This window comes from Chiloscyllium plagiosum, unplaced genomic scaffold (genome assembly GCF_037043375.1).
Source record: "Chiloscyllium plagiosum isolate Xiang-an unplaced genomic scaffold, Cpla_swu_hap1 HiC_scaffold_30, whole genome shotgun sequence".
Classification (NCBI taxonomy): Eukaryota; Metazoa; Chordata; class Chondrichthyes; order Orectolobiformes; family Hemiscylliidae; genus Chiloscyllium; species Chiloscyllium plagiosum.
In genome coordinates this window covers 39582254-39600669 of record NW_028270168.1, presented here as the reverse complement: position 1 = coordinate 39600669, position 18416 = coordinate 39582254, and the positions used below count along the sequence as shown (strand labels likewise).

General features: G+C 40.9%; 1 protein-coding gene across 2 annotated transcripts in view; it reads left to right on the top strand.

Moving 5' to 3' along the window:
• The window catches only part of rspo1 (R-spondin 1), a 200274-nt gene that overhangs the window by 53604 nt on the left and 128254 nt on the right, over window positions 1-18416 (top strand). For both annotated transcript variants that reach the window (XM_043717871.2, XM_043717872.2), the window contains exon 3: window positions 17588-17779. In XM_043717871.2, the coding sequence (XP_043573806.1) occupies window positions 17588-17779 (192 nt within the window). The remainder of the gene's footprint in view (window positions 1-17587; window positions 17780-18416) is intronic.

The following is an 18416-nucleotide window of genomic DNA, read 5'->3' as shown; positions in this document are numbered from 1 at the left end:
GGGGCAACTTTTTCATGCAGAGGGTGGTGCGTGTATGGAATTAGTTGCCAGAGGAAGTGGTGGAGGCTGGTACAATTGCAACATTTAAGAGGTATTTGAATGGATATATGAATAGGAAAGGTATAGAGGGATATGGACCAGGTGCTGGCTGGTGGGACTCGATTGGGTTGGGATATCTGGTAGGCATGGACGGGTTGGACTGAAGAGTCTGTTTCCATGCTGTACATCTCTATGACTCTATGACTCTATAAGTGGTGTTCCGCAAGGCTCAGTGTTGGCACCACAAAGTTTCACTTTATACATAAACAATCTAGTTGAAGGAACTTATGGGCATTATGGGTAAGATTGTAGATGATACAAAGATAGGTCGAGGGACAGGTAGCATTGAAGAGGCAGGGAGGCTGCAGAAGGATTTGGACAGGTTAGGAGAGTGGGCAAAGATGTGGCAGATGGAGAATCACATGGGAAAGTGTGAGGCCATGCACATTGGTAGGAAAAATAGAAGCATAGTCTATTTTCTAAATGGGGAGAAAATTCAGAAATCTGAAGTGCAAATAGACATGGGATTCCTAGTCCAGAATTCTGTCAAGGCAAACGTGCAGGTTGAGTCAGTAGTTAGGAAGTCAAATGCAAAGATGGCATTTAGTTTGAGAGGACTTGAATATAAATGCAGGGAGCTGACACTGTATAAGGCTCTGGTCAGACCATATTTAGAGTATTGTGTGCAGTTTGGGCCCCTTTTCTCAGGAAGCATGTACTGGCCCTGGAGCATGTTCAGAGGAAGTTCACAAGAATTGTGCCAGGAATGAAGAGCTTAACACATAAGGAACATTTGAAGTCTCTGAGTCTGTACTCAATAGACTTTAGAAGAATAAGGGGGATCTAATTGAAACTTACAAAATATTGCATGGCCTGGACAGAGGAGATGTTAGGAAGGTGTTTCCATTGTTGGAAGAGACGAGGACCCGAGGGCACAGCTTTAGAGTAAAACTGAAGACCTTTTAGAAAGGAGAAAAGGAGAAACTTCAGCCAGAAAGTGGTGCATCTATGGAATTCTTTGCCACAGAAACTGCGGAGGCCAGGTCATTGAGTATATTTAAGACTGAGACAGAAAGGTTCTTGAGGATCAAGGGTAATGGGGACAAAATGGGAGAATGGCATTGAGAAACTTATCAGCCATGATTGAATGGTGGAGTAGACTTCATGAATTGAATGGCCTAATTTCTACTCCTATGTCTTATGGTCTTATGAGTTTAAGGGCCCATCATTATCAAAATAGGTTGAGTAGGCTGGAAAGTTTAATAAAGTATCAATTTTAAAGAGGTACAACAGAAATATTTAAAATTATGAAGCAACCTGGTTGACTAGTTTTACTTCCAGAGTATGACTGGAAACATCAGTGTAACTTTATCAAGAAACCTAATTTTATTATGGATTCTTGAATCATCAATTCCCAGAATAGGTGGGAAGACTAGGGATTCAATGCAATTTTTCAGAAGGGAGCTGGGTGAGTCTATGAGAGTGAAATGCATTTAATGTTATTGGATCTTCTATAGAAACTAGTGATACAATTCACTGGAAATTAATGAGTCACAACCAGAGGTTGGATTGTTTTAAGAGAATGTGTTTTCCTAAATTGGTCAACAGGCTATTTTCTCTTTCAGCTTGCCTTTCCCATCAAGGGTAACAGGTTGAGTTGCAGTTGTTGATGGGTGTAATTTGTATCATGTTGCAATTGACAGGCTTCATCAACCTGCCAGCTTTCTCTTTCTAGAAATAAGGCATATAATCCAGACATTAAGTACATCAGTTTCACTGCCATTCTTTTAAGAGCCAAGTCTGTTTCATGAGGGCAGTCACCAAAGTTGTTTGAAATGGAATGTCTCTATCAGAGCACTGTCAGTACTGAGAAACTGCAACACAGCCCACAACTCTTGGTTTGGAGGATGGGATTTTGACCTGTCCTACCTGTCCATCTTCCTTCCCACCTATCCGCTTCACCCTCCTCTCCAACCTATGACCTTCACCCTCAACTTCATCTACTTATCACTTCCTCAGCTATCTTCCTCCCACCCCCAGCCCCTCCCATTTATCTCTCAATCCTCTTGGACCACCTTCTCATTCCTGAAGAGCTTATGCTCAAAATGTCGATTCTCTTGCTTCTCGGATGCTGCATGACCAGCTGTGCTTTTCCAGCACCACACTCTTCAACTCTGATCTCCAGCATCTACAATCCTCACTTTCTCCCATGCACAGATAAAAAATATTTCAGCTTGGCTTTCTGATATTTCTGATAGTTGATAAGAGCTTTAGTTAGACTCTGAGATGTTACAATACAGACAGAAGCCATTTGGCCCATAGTGTCCACTTCAGGCAACACATTTCTGACTATATTGATTGCATTTTCCAACTTTTGTCTCCAAATGCTGTAGGGAACATCAACAGGAAAGTTTAAACACTGCTTAAATGTTTTGAGTGTTTCTATTTCAGACCACCTTTCCAGGCAATGAGTTCCAGAGTCCCATCACCCTATGTGTGAAAATATATTTTCCTCAACTAGCTCTCACATTAAGTCTATGCCCCTGGCTATTGAGGCCTCTCCTAGTTGGAAAATTGCCAGCCTATCTACCCTACCTATTCCCCTCATGATCTTATACACAACTCTCAGGTTCTCTCTCAACCTTTGCTGCTCGAAGGAAAACAAGCCTGACCTATCTTTTCCTCTTAGCTCAGACCCTCCAGCCCAGGTAGCATCCTGGTAAATCTGTTCTGCACCCTGTCTAATGCAATCACGTCCTTCCTATAAAATCGTGACAAGAGCAAGACGCCTTACTCCAGTTGTGGATGAACCAAAGATTTACACAGTTCCACATCATCTCCAGTCTATTGTTTTCTATGCCTTGGCTAATAAAGGCAAGCTTCCCTTTTGCCTTTTACCAAAATTATCTAGCTGCCTTGTTCCCTTCAATGTGCATATCAAGGTCCTTCTGATCTTCACTAATTTTCAGGGTTCTACTATTTAGAATGCTGTCTTGTTAGCAGTCCCCAAATTCATATTCTCTGCTCTCATTTTCACTAATTCACCTTCTCTTCTGCCCTGGCTTGCTCTCAATAATCCCTTTGTCTACCTACACCTTTCATATATATCTCTCCCTGGGCTCTATCTCTTCCAATCCGCTCACCTCCTGCTCACCCTACCACAACCTCACCTTTAGCATAAATGCCACATTTTCCCAGCTGCTATCGGCTCTGATGAAGAGTTACTGGACTTGAAACGTTAACTCTATTTTCTCCACACAAATGCTGCACAGATTTGCTCAGGTTCGCCAGCAATTTTGTTTCTGATCTCCAGCATCTGCAGTTCTTTCTTTTATTTGGGGTGAATTCCATTTGTTCCTGCCCTGCCCAGCTGACCAGTCCATTAATATCCTCCTGCACTTGTAACTATCCTACTCATGATTTGCAACTCTGCTAATTTTCATACAATCAGCAAACTTCTTGATCATACCCCTTACATTTCAGTCTAAATCCCTAATGCACACCAGTAGTAAGGGCCCCAGCAATTAACCATGCAGAACCTCCCTGGACACAGACTCCTAGTCACAGAAACCTGCTTTCATCATCACCCTCTGCTTCCTGCCTCTCAGCAAATTTTGAATATCACATACCACTTTGTCTTAGACCCCATGGGCTCTTAGTTACTTGGCCAGTCTGCCAAGAGGTTCCTTGTCAAAAGCCTTGTTAAAGATGTTAATGTCTTCAGCACTCTTAGTTACTTCCTCAGAGAATTTAGCTAAATTTGTTACCCATGAAATTTCCCTTAATACATCCATACTGACTATTCCTGATTAATTTGTTTTTCTACAAATGCAGAAATAGTCTGACCCTCTGACTTCTTTCTATTACTGCCCCCACCACCTAGGTTAGACTGACAGAACTGTGATTTCCTGGTCTATCTCTTCCTCCCTTTTTAATAATGGAACAAGCTGGCCTTCCTCTGGTACCTCACCTGTGGTTTGAAAGTGTTTGTTACTGCTAGAGGTCCTGACCTGATGTCCATAAAAATGATTCTGAACTTCCAGTTGCCTGCCACTTCAATGCACCGCCATGTTACCATGACAACATTTCTGCCTCAGGCCTGCTGCAGTGCTCCAGCGAGCCTCAGCATAAGCACGAAGAACAGCATCTCATTTTCAGCTTGGAGAACTTGCAACCTTTTGACCTCAACACGAGTTAAATAACTTTACAGCCTGATTCTGTCCTTCCATGTTTTTATCTACCCCCACACCCTAGTCCTGTCATGACATGAGTTGCTTTCAGCACAGCCTGTCTCCATTCTCTCCTATTCTTCACTCTCATTTTCACTAATTCAGCTTCTCTTCTGCCCTGGCCTGCTCTCAATAATCCCTTTGTCCACCTAACCCTTTCATGTAGATTGCTGTCTGGGCTCTATCTCTTCCAATCTGCTCACCTCCCCCTCCCCCTATCCCAACCTCACCTTCAGCATTTAGTCAAATAAAATCTCTGAAATAAAATTTGTTTGAAAATAATCCATGCATTGATGATGCTGCTGTTGAAATGGATAAAGTGAAGCAAATTATATTCAGTTGTTCGTGACGAACACAAAATGTGCCAACACAGATTCACATCTGTGCACGATGAACACTTACTGCCCTAAAGTTCTTCCATTTTTGATGAAACTGCCACAAAACATAGTTTATTTCCGGCTTTAAAGGGGGAATGCCAAATTCAGTCCTCCATGTACAAAGAACAGAATGATTACCAATAAAGAAAACCAAATTAATTTTGGCTTACAATATACATGATGTCGTCAACTCCGTGAATGATCATTTGTTTCATGGGGATGACAGTCTGATTAAGAACAGATGGCACAGTGAAAAACATCACCAAACCACTCTGGGACCCAACTACCAGTTTAATATCCAGTTCAAATTGATTTAGTAACATCTAACATTGATTACTTTTAACATGAATATTTACCTCATGTGCAGTAAAGACTGTAGTGCTGGCACAAGGGTGCTATAGAATACCATCTAACCCATGCAAAATTTGTTCTGGGAGTGCTTTATGTTGAAAGAGCATAAAAAGTTATAAATTGGTCCCTATGAGACATCTCTTTCATTTAAGTGAGATGCAGATGGTGTTACTAATGGTCCAAATGTTTCTTACTTTGCAATAATAATATCCCTGCACTTTTACCAATTCACTTGGGGATTGCAGTGCAGAAAGTGATAGATCCATCCCTGGGTGGTCATGAACCACCATCCTTTTTGTTAATAGCTGAACACACTGCCAAATTGCGCCACAGAGGCTGGCAGGATTGCAGTGCAAAATCCTATTGCTTCCCCCATATCCGTTTTGTCTACTAAAGTGGATAATTTCCCAATGATGTAAGTCATAGCTGTTCTTTGGGCATCCTTTGCTTAAAACAGGTGGGATCCAAGCATTTTCCATGTCAAGTTCCCAGACTTAATATTGTGGTATCAAGCCAGATTGAGCAGATTGTTACACAGTGAAGCTGTTTCTGTTTTGCTCCAACGTTATTGAAAAGACTAGCCTTAATAAGTCCATTTCCCTTGTTACCCATCTGATTTTTTAAAATTACAAATACTGCAATGGTAAATCTAATATAATAGCTTTTTTCCATGTCCATCAGCAACTGGATTGAGACTAGAGAAACTAATTTCTTGCAGTGTTCCTATAGCCACAAGCCAAAGATTCAATAATCCTTCTTCATAGCAATAGGAATATTGATAGGAGCATATAGCAAATCGAGAGTTATGAGAACTGAACTCCAGACTAATACAATATAGTCACATTTATTGCTTAGAACCCTATGTGTAAATATGGTGGTGTCTTTACCTCTGGGCTAGGTGGTCTGGGTTCACATCCTGTCCTGGAGGTGCATGCTAACATCGGTCTCAGTCCATATAATTTGACACCACCTTGACATAATTTCTTATGAAGATGTTCAGCAGTTATTATTAGTATTGGTAGTTAACCATTTACTACAGAATAATATTATTACATCTCTCTGCACACGTTGAGAGTAGTGATTAATTGATTCAGTCTGGGAGGGTAGCAGAGCACTGATAATGTCTGGATGAGGCTAGGAATCTAAGGACCTGGGATCGTGCCTTGACCTGCTATGACAATTTGCAAAATGGTAGTTGACAGAATTTAAGTTCAAAGCATAATTTTTTTAAAATCTGAAATTGAAGCAAGCCTCAGTAATAGTGACAATGCAACTATTGCTCTGATAGTTTACTAATGTCTTTTAGGGCAGAAAATCTGCAATTATAACCTGGTTTGCCCCTTATGTGACTCCAGACCTCAGTAATGTGATTATGTTTTTCGTGCTCTCCAATCGTAGCTCAGGACAAAAGGCCAGTGCTGTCTTTGTCAGTGATGTTCACATCCCGTGAAAGAAAAAAACAAAAAAGAAATTCATACAATCCACTGCAAGGAGTCTGCATTGTACTAATAGGCGCAATATTGATTTCTTTTTTAGACTAAGTGTAATGTTGAACCTAAAACCAGGAGGCACTCCACTTGCAGGGTGGTGGAGTGGTCTCATGTAACTTAGCTCTTCTCAACTCATTGCATATACGTGCACTGGAAAAACGTCAAATCTTATGGGCAAAAACTTCTGAAGGCCAACAGGATGACCCAGGCGCCTAATTCCAGGCACCTAGACAGCACATCACTCACTGCAAGCCAGGAGCATCACTCACCCACTGGTCGGTCCAACTCAACCATGGAGATATCTGACACCAGCCAGAATAAGGCTCTGGGAACTTCACTGATGCCTCCCTGGACATGCTTCCCAAAAGAGAAGGGATGGTAAACAGATGGCCAACCTGATTGGCAAAGACAACCTGGCCCACGGTCACTACATTAGATTATCAGAGAACCTGGCTCAAGTGCCATCAAAGGGTAAATAACTTACTGCACTCTGACAGGGTGAGTGCCAACTGTCTAGTGCTTCAAGCCCCCTATTGTGGGCTGCTGTTCTAAGTTTGCCACTGTAGAGGACTGTCACACTGAAGAATGGGTGCCAGGCACTTCCATCAGCTACTTCTTGTGCACTGAATATGTCTCAAGTGGCTGGCGCTTTCAATGGAGCATCACTTGCACTGCAGTGGTATTCATCTCTCACACATCCGGGGCTTCACAATTAAAACATGAAAGGACCCCACCACACATCAGCTCATGCTGATCAGATCATAAACCTGTCATCTCAATGAGGAGAACACACAGGTGGGTTTTCAGCAAAGATTTGCATGAGACAAGCACTCAACCACTAAATGTACCTTCTGCCAGAACACCACAGAGATATCTCAGATAGACACCTCATAAAATGTTTTATTGTCTTTCACCTAATTTAACTCAATGATCAAACAGAAGCACTTTTATTCAGAGCCCTTAACTCCTCAGATGCCCTATTGCATGTTATTTTCACAAGCAATGCAAACGCAGACATTCATTGATCTGGGGATTGACATTCCCATCTGTATCTATCAACACAGGGATAAAGCTCATATACCCATGCTCATGTTGCTTAATGCTTATCTCCTCCTATAGTAGAAGAAAATGCGCAAGAAGTGCAAATGTCTCCAGGGAGAAATGGTGGTGTGTGTTGGAGCAGGGATTGAGGATCCAGGGGAATACCCGTCACAAGGATTCTGATCCTCTTTGAGGAGCACAGACAGAGCTGGTAATAGATCAAGGGGCTGTGCCTGTGCTGACTAGAATATTTTGGGCATGTCCACCCATTTTGCTGATGGATGTTTGAGGAATGTATGCACAAACCCGATATATTCCAGCATGGCTGCATCGTGACGCTCTGGTCTCGAACTGTGCAGGAGTTAAATGGATCAAAGGAAGCAAAATATTTGCATTGACTGCCAAACAAAAGAGCATAATGTCTAAATGTTAAAAAGAAATACTCCCTCTCGGGCTGGAATGCTTCCCAGTAATAGTTAGCTCCTAGTTCTGTGTCCATGTGTGTTAGTCCAAAGTAATCTAGTCTCATTTCTAGTTGCTATTAGACTCTCCCAGGTCTGTGTGCCACACCCAACCACTGCCCTAACTTCTTCATAGCTTGGCTTCCCTCAGCATTTCTGTTGGACACCCCTTCTTCGTCAACTGAGAAGACAGGTGTATGTTTCAAGGAAGTTGTGGTGTTGAGCTTTGTAGGGAACTGCATGCCTGTGGCACACAGTTCAGTCTGACCCTTGGTGGCCATCATTATTCCCTGTGATATATCCCTGCAACCATGGAATCATTAGCCTGTATAAAGGCCTACGTATAATTGCATAAGATTCAGCTGCCTGGGCCATTGTAGCCTTCCTGCACAGCTTCACCTCCCATGACCATTAATGCTGTTGAGTTGTCCTTCAGCAATGTATTACCTTCTTGTGACAAGAGTCTGTTAACCTTTATGCTGAACTGAATGCTTCTTTTTGCATAAAGTCATAACTGAGTGTTTGAAGAAAAGATTTTAATTTGGGTTTCTGTTTCACTTCACACACATTTGAATTGTTCAGAAACTCATGCCCAATTATTGACCCAATTGAAGAAAAGAATGGTGTGCATAAATCTTTCTTTCAATTCCTTTACCCTGAATCCTTCCCTTCTAACCTATACTTGGCCCATCATGATAGTTTTCTCTTTCCTCAGACATCCTCTCTATCATGCTTCAATTACCCCTCCTTAGCCTACACCCAACCAGCACTCCATGTTAATCTTATGCTGTCCCTGATTCAAATCAACTCCATTCCCTCACCAACACATCCCATGACCCAATTGTGTTCACTGCTCTCAATACGCTGCTCCACTCTTCCTTGCCCTGCTTGCTCCTATCACTGCGACTCTGCCAAAAGCCTCCATTTGAGCCTGGCATCTTTCTAGCTCTCCTAATAACTAAGTTCTGTACATTTAACTCCTGTCCATATGTTGCCACCTTTATCTGTAATTTTCTGTTTAGCCCATCTGTTTGGACAGCATGGTGACTCAGTGGTTAGCACTACTGCCTCACAGTGCCAGGGACTTGGGTTCAATTTCAGCCTCGGACGACTGTCTGTGTGGAGTTTGCACATTCTCCCTGTGCTTGTGTGGGTTTCCTCCAGCTGCTTCAGTTTCCTCCCACAGTCTAAAGATGTGCAGGTTTGCTAGATTGGTCATGCTAAATGCTGGGTTACAGGGTGGGTCTGGGTGGGAGGGTCTTCGAGGGTCAGTGTGGACTTATTGGGGTAAATGGCCTGCTTCCACACAATGATTCTGTGATCCTTCTCCTGCCTGATATTGTCAGGTTTGCTCTGATCAAGCCACATGGTTGCCTCTCTTGAGCACAGTCTGCATGCCATACACTATTAGCAGTACTCAACAACACCCTTCAACACTGATTAGGAATGACATTTCTCGTGAGCTAAATGGACTGGGGAGTATGCATCTCCTGCACTGTAACAAATCTAGCAAAGTAAAGTCTTGGTTTTGAAAGGCTCATTCTACTGAAGAAACGTGTGCTCACCAGAATTTCCATGAACAAGTCTAGCCTGCTAAGTAGCCCAATATGTTTTGTTGGTTCGAGAACCTATTTTACTCACTTTTACCCAATAGTATTATGCCCATGAATGTAATTCCAGCAGGCTGGGAAACTAATGTGCATCCATGGAATGCTAATGAATGCGAAAGGTATTCCTGACCATCAGGGTTGGGAAGCCGGAGCTGCCTGACTCAGTGTCAGGAATCATAACTTTGGCTTCAGCCCCACCTCTCTAAATTCTCCAGCCAGGCCTGAAAGATTCTGCCCAATGTAACCTCTCCCAATGGAGTGGACTAGATTTGAACCAACATTGTTGTTTTTACATTCTTTGAGAATCACAGGATTCACTGAAAATAAGATCAAAGTAATTCACATTTAGAAGTTGACTTTCTAATATTGATTATTTGTTCGACATAATTCCTCATTTGTAATGAAATTAAAACACTTTTATATAGCCTGGACATGATAGATCAGTACTGTACTTACATGAATGTCAAAGAAAACAAAGTCAACTTCACAATTTTTTCCATCATGTTATAGATGCCTAATGCTTGCGTCATCTTTATTACTTCCTCTGTAACCTTTTAAAGGAAAATAATATCCTGTCCATGATTAGATTGATCAGAACTGATGAAGTCTTCCAGATGGTGTTTGACTAATGCCTTATGAGCAATATAACCTCTCCTGATTTCTGCACGATACCATCCTGTAACAAAATAGCACCTCACTTGCAATTATCATTCCATGTCAAAGACATAAAGCTTACAGCCCACATTCACACGCAACAATGTAATTGAATAAATGAATGGCGTGCTCACAAGTACGATTAGTAGTTACTTTTCAAGTGACGTTGCTGATATAAAATCAATAATTATTTTAAATTTACTCTATTATCAAGTAATCTTTTCTGTCTTGATGATCTAAGTTGTGTATTGCAAGTACGATCTCCAAGTAACATTAATGTACCCAGAACAGGGATTGAGTTAAATCTATATGCTACATTTATGACTCGTTTGATAAATTCAGGGAAGGGAAGTGATAATTCCATGATACTATAATTGTTCCTGAAGGTATTGCTTGGTGGATAATGCAGTTTCCAACTTGGGGTTTTTATAGAGAAAATTGAGAAAATTCTATGAATGGAATCTCCAATATTCACGCCACCACCCCTACCCCTGTCTTGGGTGGGAGTGCGTTGGGATTTGGGATAATCTATGTCATAAGGCAGGAGAACATGGAGTAGTGAGCCCTTTGCCTTCCCAATGACACCACTCCCCAATTAGTTCAGGAGTAAAAAATCTTCAGGTTGACCTTCCTTTCCCAAGGTCAATAAGGGTTTGAAGTGGACAAGTTAAGTATTACTTAAGGGCATCATTCTACCATTGCAGGTATGTCTAAGATGGTTGGGGGGGTGAGGAGGTGGTGGGGGAGAGGGATGCTGAGGGGAGGTAGTTGCAGGGATGGTCCATGCCATTTAGAAAGGTCAAAAGAGACACTCTGGTGGCCACCTGTGGACACAGATGGATGGGACAACTCTCCTTTTCAGGTATCCTGCAAACCATGTTTACCTCCCATTCCAGTAACAAGTATACCTCAGGCCACCTTAGACACTGTCTCTCTCCCTCTTACCAGAGTCTGCCCTGACAGGCCTACTCAGGCTCATTTTCCACTTTTCAGGTGCCTCCACGGTGGTGCCCTGTCCCAAGCCTCCTGCAGTACCACTTTTCTCTGTGGAGATGTTGGGCTGGATGAACTGTCAGCCGACAGCTCTCAAAGGTGAGATCTTTGCCATGAAGGTCCGAGGAATTGAGATGACAAGCAAATAAGTGCCTGATCTTTTAATGAGATTCCCTACAGCATGGAAACAGGCCCTTCAGCCCAACAAGTCCACACCAACCCTCTGAAGAGTAACCCACCCAGACCCATTCCCCTACCCTATATTTACTCCTGAGTAATACACGTATCAATGTGGGTAATTTAGCCTGGTCAATTCACCTGGCCTGTGCATTTTTGGATTGTGGGAGGAAACCGGAGTGCCCGGAGAAAACCCATTCAGACACGGAGAGAATGTGCAAACTCCACATAGACAGTTGCCCGAGGTAGGAATCGATCCGGGGTCCATAATGCTGCAGTGCTAGCCACTAAGTCACCGTGCAAACATAATCCCATCTAGACTTTCAGAAATGGCCAAGGCAGGGTTGCGACTGGCCTTCTGGCTGGCAAAACAGAATCACTACCAAAGTCAATAAATTCAGCCCTATGTGTACATTTATTAGCCAAGATAGAACAACATGAATTGGCAGTAAATAAATAATTAACAGAAAGGTCACAAGTAAATAAAGCTCTGAAATGGGAATCTTTGAAGGTGCCTATTAATTATAAATCAAGACTTTAAGGGACAAGTCATTTGTCTTTTACTTTTTTTAAAAGAAAATTTACTATTATTAGATGAAAAGAAAATGACCACAGTGTCATAAGGAAACACTTCATAGAGGTGAATACAAGAAATTGCAAATAATGTAAACCAGTGCAACCAAATTCTGAAAGGTCTATTTCTTTTGTGTGACTAAATCGGTAGATGGCCATTGCAATACATTTTTTTCAAACTTAAAATTATTTGGAAACACGAAGCAGAAAGTGAGCTAGTAATTGTTTAAAGGAAACAGTAAAACAGGGTGCTGACCACAAAAGACGTGCTGTACATGGTCCTGTTGATGAATTTAGGAAACTTCAAATCCACAATTGGCAGCAAAAATCTAAAGAGCTAGACACAAAGGCATGACCAGGGGGATAAAGTGCTCATGAGTCGTGGTTATATGTTATTGCATAAAGCATTAGTCAGACCCATCTGGAGGACTGTGTGCAGTTTTGGTCATCTAATCACAGGAAAGGTATTAATGCTCTTCAAATGGTACAAGGGAAATATAGATGACTCCAGCTAACTGGAATCCAAGTTCAGAAGAAAGGCTAATTAAATTGAGTTTGTTCTCATTAGAAAAGAATAGACATTTGCAGAGACTTAACTCAAGTTTTCAGAATTCTACAAAGTTAATCCCAGTAAACTGTTTATAACAAGTTTAAAATTAGGAAGAAAACAGTAAATAGAGTCGTAGAGATGTACAGCACAGAAACAGACCCTTCGATCCAACTCGTCCATATTGACCAGATACCCCAACCCAATCTAGTCCCATCTGCCAGCACCTGGCCCATATCCCTCCAAACCCTTCCTATTCAAATACCTACCCAGGTATATGAATGTTGCAATCTTACTAGCCTCCACCACTTCCTCTGGCAGCTCATTCCATACACGTACCACGCTCTTCGTGAAAAATTGCCCTTTAGGTCTCTTTTATATCTTTCCCCTCTCACCCTAAACCTATGCTCTCTAGTTATGGACTCCCCAACCCCAGGGAAAAGACTTTGTCGATTTATTGTATCATGACCCTCATGATTTTATGAATCTCTATAACGTCACCCCTCAGCTTCTGATGCTCCGGGGAAAACAGCCCCAGCCTTTTCAACCTCTCCCTAGAACTCAAATCCTCCAACCCTGGCAACATCCTTGTAAATCTTTTTTGAGCCCTTTCAAGTTTCACAACATCATTTTGATAGGAAGGAGACCAAAATTGCAGGCAATGTTCCAAAAGTGGCCTAACCAATGTCCTATACAGCCACAACATGACTTCCCAACTCCTGTACTCAATACTCTGCTCAATAAAGGAAAGCATACTTTCACTTTCAAGGAACCTGCACTCCAAGGTCACTTTGTTCAGCAACACTCCCCAGGACCTTGCTATTAAGTGTATAAGTCCTGCTAAGATTTGCTTTCCTAAAATGCAGCACCTCACATTTATCTAAGTTAAACTCCATCTGCCATTTCATAGCCCATTGGTCCATCTGATCAAGATCCCATTGTAATCTGACGTAACCGTCTTGGCTGTCCACTTCACCTCCAATTCGGTGTAATCTTCAAACTTACTAACTGTACCTCTTATGCTTACATCCAAGTCATTTCTCTAAATGATAAAAAGTAGAGGGCCCAGCACCAATGCTTGTAGCCTCCAGTCTGAAAAACAACCCCTCCACCACCACCCTCTGTCTTCTACCTTTGAGCCAGTTCTGTATCCAAATGGCTAGTTCTCCCTGTATTCCATGAGATCTAACCTTGCTAACCTGTCTCCTATGGGGATCCTTGTTGAACACCTGACTGAAGTAAATATAGATCACGCCCACCGATCTGCCCTCATCAATCTTCTTTGTCACTTCTTCAAAAAACTCAATCAAGTTTGTGGGACATGATTTCTGACGTACAAAGCCATATTGACTATCCTTAATGAATCCTTACTTTTCCAAATACATGTACATCCTTTCTCTCAGGATTCCCTTCAACAACTTGCCCACCACCAATGTCAGGCTCACTGGTCCATCATTCCCTGGCTTGTCGTTACCACCCTTCCTAAATAGTGACAACACGTTCGCCAACCTCTAGTCTCCCGGCATCTCAACTGTGACTACCAATGACACAAATATCTCAGCAAGGGGCCCAGAAATCAATTCCAGGCTTGTCACAGAGTTCTAGGGTACATCTGATCAGTTCCTGGGGATTAATCCACTGTTATGTGTTTCAAGTCATCTGGCACTTCCTCTTCTGTAATATGGACTTTTTTCAAGATGTCACCATCTATTTCCTTACATTCTATATCGTCCATGTCCTTTTCCATAGGAAGCACTGATGCAAAATACTCGTTTAGTATCTCCCCCATGTCTTGCAGTTCCACACAAAGGCCGCCTGACTGATCTTTGAGGGGCCCTATTCCCTCCCTAGTTACCCTTTTGTCCTTAATGTATTTGTAAAAAGCCTTTAGATTCTCCTTATTCTATTTGCCAAAGCTATCTCATGTCCCCTTTTGCCCTCCTGATTTCCCTCTTAAGTAAACCCCCCACTGCCATTATACTCGTCTAAGGGTTCATTTGCTATATCTTGTCAATACCTGACATATGCTTCCTTCTTTTTCTTAACCAAACCCTCAATTTCTTTAGTCATCCAACATTCTGTGCATCTACCAGCCTTTCCTTTCATCCTCACAGGAATATGCTGTCTCTGGACTCTCATTATCTCATTTCTGAAGGCTTCCCATTTTTCAGTCATCCATTTACCTGCGAACTCTGCTCCCAAGCTTTTGTAAGTTCTTGTCTAATACCATCAAAATTAGCCTTCCTCCATTTAGAACTTCAATTTTTAGATCTGATCTATCCTTTTCCATCATTATTTTAAAACTAATAGAATTATGGTCGCTGGCCCTAAAGTGCTTCCCCACTGACACCTCAGTCAACTGCCCTGCCTTATTTCCCAAGAGTAGGTCAAGTTTTTCACCTTCAGTAGTAGGTACATCCATATAATGAATCAGAAAATTTTCTTGTACACCCTTAAGAAGTTCCTCTTCATCTAAACCCTTAATGCTATGGTATGTTTATGTTTGGAAAGTTAAAATCCCCTACCCATAACCACCCTATTATTCTTACAGATAACTGAGATCTCCTTACAAATTTGTGTCTCAATTTCCCCCTGACTAGTGGGGAGTCTATTATACAATCTCAATAACGTGATCATCCCTTTTTCATTTCTCAGTTCAACCCAAATAACTTCCCTGGATGCATTTCCGGGAATATTCTCCCTCAATACAGCTGTAATGCTATTCCTTATCAAAAATGCCACTTTTAAGTGATTCATATAAATAGATTCCAAACTTAATGAGATGTGTTTCCAGAAGAAAAAGGTATTTAAAATGTACTAACTTATATTTTGTATCTCAGATGAGTCCTGGCCCCTGTTTGAAAAGGCAAGTTGTTATTGCCATTGAGGGAGTGCATTGAAAGTTCATCAGATTCGACCCCAGAATGGTGGATCAGTCCTGTGAAGCAGGATTGGGTAAACCAGGCCAATTTCAAAGAATGAGCAGAGAACTCATTGAAACCTACTAAATACTTAAAGAGGCAGTCAGGGTAGATACAGGTAGGATGGTTCCCCTGGTTGGGGTGTTGAGAACAAACTAAGAATAAGGGGGATACAATTTAGGATTGATATGCGATTTATTTTAACTCAGAGAGTTGTGTACCTTTCAAATTCTGTAACCCAGGGGCTTTGGATGCTCCGTCTTTATATTTAAAGTAGAGATTGGTAACCAGAAATCTGCCAATGTTGAAATGGATTATAGGAACAATGTGGAAGGAGGCAATTGAGAACTCATGCACTTACCTTCCCTGTGGCAGACAGCAGGTCAGAGATAACATGTGTTTGAATAATATCCCATTATTCTGTTAATTGTTATGGAATTGTAAATGCTAGTGCTGTAGATTTGTGCTATCATTTTACTTCTGGGTTTTGTGTCATGGTGAAATGTGTGAAACCTTCTACTGTGTCCAATTGAACTGTAAAATCCCACCAATGTAATTAGAGATTTTGACCTTTCATACCTTTTATCTGGAGAAATTATTTTTAGTTGAACAACGTGAGTGAATTACTACTGACAACAGCTGTGTTACTGGTGCTACTAGAGATGGGAACAATTGGATGGATGAATCAAGAGTATTGGCTCAGCATTAAAGCATAGTTATGTAAATATGATATTTGTCCCGTGCGGAGTTTTGGTGTTAATGTACAAAGTTGCCTGGTGGCAAAAATGGTTATGGATCTGCAACATGAGATTTAGTGATCTCACTCAGACAGGGCGATATAGCATGACAGCAAAAGAAAACACAGTGATGCAATATGAGTGGGAGGGGGAGTGCTTTAATGGAGTTCATGATGTAATATATTGTCTGCAGAATGAATTGAAAGAAATTCTCCACTTTATTTTTGCTTTCTGACATTGGAACATGCAATATTGTAACTCTATCCTAAACCATGAAATAAAATTCGAATCTTCCATGGTGATGCTCTTCATAGTGTAGACATCAGCGAGCAAAAGAAACAGCTTGATATAAGCATGTGGGGAGGAAAAATCAGTTCCCTTCTTTTTAACCTCCTGCCAGTTGATTGTGATAACTATTTTTATTCCTTTTAGTTCACATCAATTAAAGATGTAATTAATTAGATCTAAGTGACAAAGCTAATTACCAAATTTTCTTTAGTGAGAGACAGAAGAATTTTAGCTCTAAGAAAGCAAAAATAATAAACATGACATAAAACGTATCTGTAAACATATGATAATTTTAATAAAATGAGTACATCTGGTATAGTTAGGGAAAATAAAGGTTATACAGTTCTTAATTCTTGAGCTGTTCAATGTTTAAACTGAGAGCACAGTAGTTTTATTGCTAGCTGATATTCTCTGGATGTCTATAGGTTTCGGTGAACTATGAAAAATTGTTTTCCTTATTGGCTTTTTCTTATTGAGCACTCTTTTCAGAACTGATGAGAAAAAAAAGACAAGAAAGAATTTTTCAGTCTTTGCTGGTATAAATCCATGTTCTTTGTCTTTGGTCTGCTGCTGAAAAACAGCCATTGAAAAACAGGTTAGCGTGTTTTCCCGAGTTTAACTTCATTGTCTTTCCAAACCAGATAACAAGCAGGTTAGTCTTTCATCTCCCAATAAGTGAAGTTAACATAAAAGTATGAATTAAGACAGGACAAGTGAAATTTTGACGTTGAATTAGTCACTTGATTTGGCAACAAGTTTGGCAAAAATGTTAATGTTAATATGGATAATTTTGTTTATTCTGAATCTGTCTCATGAAGCTTGCTTCAATTTGTGGTCAGTTGATCATTGCAGTCATTTTAGGTCTGTATGTCTTCATTTCTCAGAACTATTTTAGTCCATGAGTAGTCTCAGTTATAACATAGAGGTAAATAGTAGTTAAAGTTCAAGAGTCCATATTTAACATATTGCAACATCCTTTACAGAATTCTCCATCTCATGTCGATTGTGCATGATTCTGATGAAGCTCCAGCGTAAGTTTTTTTTAATTTAGTCTGATAATTTGATGTTTTTTATTGTGGGTTTATGTTTTGTTTTTCAGTAAGCACGGAAGTAACCCCAGTTTGTCCAAAAGGGTGTGAGGTATGCTCCGAGTACAATGGATGTCTAAAGTGTTTGCCTAAATTGTTCATCCTTCTGGAAAGGAACGACATTCGGCAGACGGGCATTTGTTTGCCATCATGCCCAATTGGATACTTTGGTGTTCGGACACCAGAAATGAACAAGTGCAACAGTGAGTGGAAATTCCATACTCAATGCATTTATGTTTGTAGTCTGCCATCTGATGTATTTATAATCTGTTGAACCATCAATGGAGAGTGTATTTGTTTCTTGTTTTGTTTCCTCTGCCAATACTTAACTTTGACAGACTCCTCATTCGGTACAGTTTCATCTTTACCCATTAATGTCTCATACCTTGTCTGACAGGTCATTACTTATGTGTGAGTATTGATAATGAGTATCAACAAGCTTTATTTAGAATGGATGACCTTATTCCTGCAAGCATGGATAAATAATGACAAAATGAAGGGACATTGGACAAATTTTATCCTCCTAATCAACCACCACTAATGTAATTTTAGTTCCTTAAAAACTATTCTGGTTGGCACTGACTAATTCAGTACATCTGATGAAAAATCCTTGGGGGATTTTGCTCATTGGGGTTGGTTACTCATCCGATATTACTTTCTGACACATTCAAATAACCTCATAATCAATATTTGGTAGTATTTATAACATTTTATTGGATTAATTTCTGCTGATTGTTAGCAAGGTGTGATTCCACATGCAACTATTAGTTTCAAAGTGGCTGCATCTGGTTGTAGACCACTGACAGGTTGATAACTGGCAGTCAATATAGGGGAGATAAG